This window comes from Aspergillus terreus, genomic scaffold, assembly GCF_000149615.1.
Source record: "Aspergillus terreus NIH2624 scaffold_7 genomic scaffold, whole genome shotgun sequence".
NCBI classification, from domain to species: Eukaryota; Fungi; Ascomycota; class Eurotiomycetes; order Eurotiales; family Aspergillaceae; genus Aspergillus; species Aspergillus terreus.
Window position 1 is genome coordinate 1,311,562 of NT_165930.1, and position 7,416 is coordinate 1,318,977.

Below are 7,416 nucleotides of genomic sequence, written 5' to 3' on the forward strand. Positions count from 1 at the left end.
AAAAACGCCTTCCTAAACCCCTCCCAACATGCTGGACTCCGAGCCAGTCTGGGTATCGCTAGATGTGTTGTTGAAAACTCCATACTCAAGTAGATGTACATCCAAATGTCCGCAATGCTTTGTCACAAATACAGCCACCTAAGCGTACGGACTGGGCTTGGTCTCAATCACGTCGAGGAACCCCCCAACGAGATGGAGACTCCCCGTGACAAAGGTCATCACAGGAGCTTCATCGTTCCCAATGCGGTTTCTCTCTTCGTTGGCCAGCTCTCGAGCATAGTCAACGGCTTCTTCAATCGTCGCATAAACCTTGACCTCGGCGCTGGGGTCAATGGATTGCCACGTCTTGGCCAGGCTGTTCTGAACTGCCAGTCTCTCCACGTCACTGGCATTGGTATTCATGCTCACGAGATCTGGCCGGTATCCGCTCTCCTTGTAAGTGACATTGGTGCAGAAAATGGCATGGGTGAAGGGTTGCTCGGCGTTGAGGGCTTCAGACAGAGTTTCATGAAGAGCGCGTGCAAGCGCGTTGCTGTCGCGAGTCTGCTGGTTGAAGATCAGAAGCCGCAATTTCTTACTGGCGGCTGCGTTCGATGAAGAATTCGCATGGATCTGAGAGGCAAACCACTGGCCTGCCAGCTTGATACTCTCCAACGTGTGCCCTCCATCAATGTACCATGCGATATTCTTTTCATATCTCGTCTCGCACCTACCACCCAATCGAGCTGTCTCTAGACCCTTGCGGAATTTGGGTGGTAATGGTTTAGAAAGGATATCTGCCGGGACGTCCTCAATTCCAACCTTGCGAAGGAACTCCGCAGCCGTTGCAACAGCAATGGCCGCGTTAGTGTACTGAAAGTCACCCGCGAGGCCAAGCTTGATATCACCACCGCGAACCAAATCGGGATGCCCTGAAACAATCTCGACCTCCGTTTTCTTGTCGGCCGCACGGTCATGCAGCACCTTTTCCGCGCCGCCGGGTTGCGGGGCGCTGAAGGCCTTGACACCAGGTTTGATGATTCCGCCCTTATGCCAGGCAATCTCTTCGATGGTTGTCCCCAGAATATTTGTGTGGTCAATTCCCAGACTTGTGATGGCCGCTGCGGCTGGCTTTTCGAGTACGTTGGTGCAGTCGTATTCGCCGCCAATTCCGCATTCAATTACAGCAGCATCAACGCCTTCACTCAAATACGTGTGGAAAGCCATGAGCGTCAAATACCGGAAGTACTGCGGCTTGGTCCGTCGCTCGGCCGGGTCCTCGCCAGCCGCCCGCGCGGCATCCTCCAGGCGATCCCAGACCTCGAAGAAATATTTTGCAAACTTTTCCTCCGATAAGGGTTCATTGTCGATCTTAATACGTTCCCTGGCAAATCGCAGGTGGGGCGAGGTGTATAGACCGACTTTGTTAAGTTTCGCAGAGGTGTCGTTCGACTGGGCGGCAGTATACTGCGAGAGGATGGAGGCGATGAACGCGGACGTGGAGCCTTTACCCTTGGTTCCCGCGACATGGACAGGATTCATACGGTTCAAATCGGATGGCTAATTAGTACCAATGCAGGTCAGTTAGAGTAACTCTCAGAGCAAGAGTCTGTTGGGAGATTGGAGATGCGCACCTTGTACCCGATGCGACGGAGCCACTCGACAGTCTCCGGAATCGATCGCAGGTTCATATCAACCCTCGATACTGATTTCGCCACCTCCTGCACAATCGCGAAGTTTGATTGCAGCGAATTGAGCGCCGTGATTGCATCCTGCGCCACATGTCAGCAAGCCTGGTAAAGCGAGAAGCATGTCGCATTGGAGTGGTACCTCGTAGTTGCGAGTCATTGTGGTAGAGGTGGACAGCCGGCGGAGCTGAACAGACGGAATACAGCGAGATACAGGAGGTAATCGAAAGACCCTCATCAGGGTCAAGCAGGCTTGTGGACGGAAGAATATCTTAGGAGGGGCAAACACCCTGTAAGACAGCTTCCCCGACGAGTGGTTGCCGATGAGCTGGGGTGCATAACTAGAACTGCTTAGTAATGGCACTTTGTCCATCTGCACCTTTGCATTGTATGGCTACGGAGTACTCCGTCGAGCAATCACAACAACGTACGGATCCCTCAAATGTCTTTCCTTCTATTACCCACAGAACTACTCCTGTTATTGGCGACATTCCCGGAGGCAGAAAGAGACATTAATTCGTTAGCTCAAACCAACACCCAATTCTAGACACTATCTTCAACCCATATTTATAGCGAAGGAACTCTCAGAATTCCGAATCTTCAGCACTGCTATGGGGTGCTCAACATGGGAGTCTACATAGCTACGGTGCAGAAGTCTATTCAGGCTGGGGCAAATTGATGGCGAAAGATTCACCTCAGCGGACAGGATCATTTATCCCGTGCCGCAGAGTTTGGGCATGAATCAATGGTGAGACTGTTACTTGAGACTGGGCAGGTGGATGTGGACGCAAATAGCTACTACGGACTCACACCATTGACCCTCGCTGCAGACCATGGACATGAGGCTGTCGTCAAGCTCTTACTTGAGACATGCCAGGTGAATGTGAACCAAATAAACGTCGAGCTTCTCACACCACTATACCGTGCCACACGGAGCGGGCATGATGCAGTAGCGAAGTTGTTGCTTGAAACTGGGCAGGTGGATCTGGACCAAAAAGACGGCGAAGGTCGAACAGCATTGGATTATGCCATGGACTTTGGGCGTACGGCGATAGCGCAGCTCATAGAGCAGAGATCAACTCTGCAGGACAGGTACTCTCCCTAGACAAAGCATACTGGGAGATGGATATGCGTGTCCAATGGTGAATCTTGAAAAGGAGCCTGTTAACCCCGCCTCTATTCTTCCCCTACACGATGCGGTATGAGCTCCATACATTGTTGACGGCGTTCATGCCGTATTAAGTATCAGTATAAAGGGGTAAAGCAATAGATGGTAAGAACAGAACAATCGAACTAGAGCCACGGCACTAAAAGTACAGACGGAAGTCGTACATGGACAAGATTGATGGCACAAGATCGGGGAATCTATATTGCAGATTACTCGATCCTCGTTTTTCCTTCTTCCAAGAAGCCTAACCGAGCGTTGCTATAGCCCCGTTGGTGTCTTCTAACAGGGAGGAACTTCCCGACAATGGGGTCGGTGCGCGCCTTGATCAAAGCGTCCTGGTATCCTTCGGAGCCAGCTGCTGGCGTGTTCAACTTGGGCCAGTTGACCTGTACGTGCGCGTGTCAGTATCGAGAGCCAGATAGACGTGACTAAGAAACATACATATAGCATTCCGTGCGCAATGATGAAGCGAGCGCACCATGCAGAAATGACAAGCCAGAAGATAACGAACAGCCGCAGCGGCCACACGGCTGCGTCAGGCAAGCGTCTAGTGAACATAGAAACCATGATCATGAAAACGCCGGCCGCAAGGATATAGGGGATCGACTGGATAATTAGAGGCCGGCGATCCAGGAAGAGTCGCAAGTTTCCAAGCGTAGAGTCCGGCGGCAGATAGGCACCCAAGAAGACATCGAACCCATCCTGTCGAGGGCCATCTAGGAAGTTGTTGCGCACATAGCGCGTGATAGAATTGTTGAGATCTTGCAACATTCCGGCTCGGGTACGCTGACCAGTACGGGTGAAGTCCGTTTTCAACGCACCAGTGCCGGAGTATGATTTGGAGACAACGTCCGCATTGTCCGCCCAAATATTGCGGAAAAGGTTTTCGAAATCCCGATCGTCGTTGGCTGCCTCACCCGGCCGAAGAACCCCAGCGTCCATCAGCTGACGGGTGATGGCCCACCGTCCAAGCATGCTTTGCACGACGTTGGTTCGATCCAAGCAATCCATACAGTTGGTCCTAACGACGCTGGTCTGTACAGAGCGCGCGTCAAGCTGTCCGCTGGGAGCAGTGGGATCTTCCACACCGCGGAAGTAGCCGCCTGCGTTCAGCCCGCCGATCAAGCGGTCTAACAAGAGTTCTGCACGGTGCCACTTCAGACCCTTCGTTTCGTTGTGGAAGTCAAAATATATGTAATGGAGACGATCCAGTTCTTTTTGTCGATGCCCCGGTTCTAAAACATGCATCTTCTCTGATGATACCTGGTCCCTTTCGGTGGTTTCGGCGGAGGGGGAGACGATGATGCGAATTAACTGTTCGTATGCATCTTTCACCCGTGCTTCTCTCCCCTTCTGGTTCACCAGATTGACAAGATAATTTTCTCCATAGAGGCGAATCTGCTCCGAGAAATGTTTCTGAGCAGCATCCAGAGCAGTCTCGACACCGCGGACCTGCAGCTTTGGGGTATACTTGAGGTTGTTGACCTCGGCCCAATATACCGGGACGCTCCCTCTCGTTTGAACAAAAGGCCATTACTTGAAGCTCCTGACCGGGGTTACCGGCCTTATCCTTAGTCATCGATTGGCCTCCAGCGAATCCGGACAGCCCGCCAGTAGCGTCATTCAGGATGACGATCTGTTCTGTCTCGTTGTAGTTCGAGACATTACCCTTCTCGTCTATGCCCCGTGAGAAGTATCTCGTGCCAGCCCGATGACGGGATCGGCGAGTGATAAGAGCGAAGGTGAATGATGTTGACTTCACCTTTGCAGGCGTGATGCGCAGCATGCCGAACATCACCGGTAAAATGAAAGGATCAACTCCCGGCTGGGGGCCGCTGTACCGCATCCCTGTCGAGTCCTGAACCCCGAGACTGAAGTCGATCAAATCCGTCTGGATGAATCGATTCCAGAAGAATCGGTCATCAGCCCGTTTCCACATGGGGAGTGTAGGATCGCATTGCGACTGGCGTTGGAAGCTGTTGGTAAGATCCAGGGCGTAGGAGAAATACATCGGCCCGGTCCGCAGGAGCTCTTTCAGCAGCGCCAGATACGTATCTTCATCGTGATCGTGGAGCGGACGCTCGCGGAGGGGAAGGAACTCTGTCGCCGCGACCTTGTAGACCATATGGCCGCGTAAGCGTCCCATGGGTTGGGCCTTGGTGATCACTATGATGTATTTATCTAATCCCGTCAGTGTTGTGCATAAATGCAAAGGTATCATAGATGCACACCTAGTTTCAATTTGATGATACCCAGGATACCTGCGATACTGGAGATCCGCTTTGCGTCAGACAGGGGGCCACTGTGAAGGCGCAGGTCGCCGGTTGGGCGATCCACGACAAGAGCCGGGGCGTTTGGCGACGACGGCGACGTGAAGGCATAGTGGGATGACGAGGCGTGTAGGTTGATATCACGGTACGGAAGGACTGAAGGTGCCATTATCGGCGAATCCCACTTGATCGGAGTGGGAAAGGGGAAAGGACAGGTAGAGGTAATTGTGTTGGAAGTATTTAAGGTGGGAGAGTCTACCCAGGTACAGAGGGGTTTAGGGTTGAACGGAGAAGGAGGGAAGTAAGAGCGAAGCAATGAAAGTAAAAGAAAAGAACGTAGTGGGGGAGAGAATCAACACATGATAAATCGGAAGAGAAAGAATGTCAGAAGAATCGGAGAACGAGTGGTGATCACCGAGTAAAAGGGTACTATCAGGAGGAGGAAGAATGCTGGACGATCGCCGAACGAGGCAAACAAGCCTAGGTGTTCTCCAGGAGCATGTGGTGCTGGTGGTGATAGGGAGATGAGGTAAGGTATGGTAAGGTACGGTTGAGGTACCTCTGGTTTGTAGGGGTTGCCCATACTCCCGCCGGGTACCGAGCGCGTACTGGGTGGGCACTCCCGCCACATCGCCCCGCCCTGAACGGCCAAGTCGGCTTGGGTGTGGCTGAAAAAGAGTCCCCTTCGTCATCTACCGTACTGCTGCTGCAGGCCGCCATCAATTTGGTTCAACCTCCCAGCATCACCCGGATTCCCGCCTCCCTCCATATCGCTCTATCGTTACATCCTCCTTCCCTTCCATCTCGACTCCTCTCAGCCTCAACCACTTTGGTCCCATACTGCACACTACAGGCGACTACATCCCCTACCTCCGCTTTGATCTCGACTTTCTTTCATCATGGCTTCCCGAGCCGCAGCTGGCGCCCGCCCCGGTGCTCGATTCGCCCAGTTCAAACTGGTCTTGCTGGGTGAGTGTGTTTTTTGTCCCCGCATCCGACCGGGTTCCTGGGATGATAGCGCTGACTTGTCCTTTCTTGTTTCTAGGAGAGTCTGCTGTTGGAAAGGTTAGGATATCTGTTCCGTGGATGATTTGATGGTCGCTGACTTGACGTTGCCTACCCACTGCAGAGTTCGCTGGTACTCAGATTCGTCAAGGTATTTTCTTCCCTTGAATCATTCCTACCAATGCGACTTTCTCCGTCTAACTACCTTCTCCTGAAATAGAATCAATTTGATGACTACCGAGAGTCGACGATCGGCGCCGCCTTCCTCACGCAGACGATTTCCCTGGACGACAGCACGACGGTGAAGTTTGAAATATGGGATACCGCCGGCCAGGAACGATACAAATCCTTGGCCCCGATGTACTACAGAAATGCGAACTGCGCCGTTGTGGTCTACGATATCACACAAGCTGTATATCCTCCCGATCCTCCCCACCGCCTCCATCGACTCTGTTTCGGATAGCTAACCATCCCATTCCCGTAACAGTCCTCCCTCGATAAGGCCAAGTCATGGGTGAAGGAGTTGCAACGTCAAGCAAACGAAAACATCGTGATCGCCCTCGCCGGTAACAAGCTTGACCTGGTTACGGAGAACCCGGATAAGCGAGCTATCTCCACGGCGGATGCTGAAGCCTATGCCCGCGAAGCTGGGTTGCTCTTTTTCGAAACTTCCGCCAAGTCCTCTACGAATGTGCATGAACTGTTCACGGCGATCGCGAAGAAGCTGCCGCTCGACCAGGCCGGTCCCCGCAACATGAGGACCACCCCCCGTCCTGGTGTGGACTTGCGCCCAGAAGCTCCCGGTACCCAGGGTGCCGGGTCCTGCAATTGCTAGACCCTCAACTTTAGCCAAACTTCGCGGGTGTTCTTTCCTATCCTCCCTGCTGTGTCTGCATTATCTCGTTTCTCTTTTTTATCAAGTTGCCTCTAGATATGGAAGGAGCAGGTTGTCTGGCTTGAATACGGGTCCTCCTGTCCGGCAGCTCCTGGACACCATTCAGAACGTGCAGCCAAGAATGCTTTCTTTTCGATGGCGCTTGATGCCTACACCCAGTCTCACGTTTGCCCATTCTCGCATGGTGGGCTATGACGGGAGTCATATCGTTGGCCAGCGTGGAACACTATCCGTGATCACATGCATCGTCATATTCACAACCACCCGTTTCTCTTTCCTACCTCCCTATCAGTCAGTGTTGTCAAGTGATCCGTTCTATGGTGTACAGGATGGCCGGATATTGTGCTAGGATCTTGTTGGATCTGGCTTTTTACTTAGACATTATGCAGCAGGACTGTACCTGCGAGTTCT

The 7,416-nt window shown here is 52.7% G+C and overlaps 3 protein-coding genes across 3 annotated transcripts; 1 reads left to right on the forward strand and 2 right to left on the reverse strand.

Annotated features, from left to right (window-relative positions):
* Window positions 1-138: 138 nt before the first annotated feature.
* On the reverse strand, window positions 139-1,827 carry ATEG_05398 (tetrahydrofolate synthase; the record flags this gene model as incomplete). Its single annotated transcript, XM_001214576.1, has 3 exons — window positions 139-1,539; window positions 1,614-1,751; window positions 1,810-1,827. 3 exons carry the CDS (start codon window positions 1,825-1,827, stop codon window positions 139-141), a joined length of 1,557 nt encoding a protein of 518 aa, XP_001214576.1.
* Window positions 1,828-3,044: 1,217 nt separating this feature from the next.
* On the reverse strand, window positions 3,045-5,274 carry ATEG_05399 (putative phosphoinositide phosphatase (Sac1); the record flags this gene model as incomplete). The annotated part of the gene is made up of 4 exons (XM_001214577.1): window positions 3,045-3,221; window positions 3,277-4,346; window positions 4,387-5,016; window positions 5,067-5,274. The coding sequence occupies 4 exons, from the start codon at window positions 5,272-5,274 to the stop codon at window positions 3,045-3,047; spliced, it is 2,085 nt and encodes a 694-aa protein (XP_001214577.1).
* Window positions 5,275-6,004: 730 nt separating this feature from the next.
* ATEG_05400 (Rab family GTPase) lies at window positions 6,005-6,945 on the forward strand (the record flags this gene model as incomplete). Its single annotated transcript, XM_001214578.1, has 5 exons — window positions 6,005-6,074; window positions 6,151-6,170; window positions 6,235-6,261; window positions 6,331-6,522; window positions 6,598-6,945. 5 exons carry the CDS (start codon window positions 6,005-6,007, stop codon window positions 6,943-6,945), a joined length of 657 nt encoding a protein of 218 aa, XP_001214578.1.
* Window positions 6,946-7,416: the final 471 nt, after the last annotated feature.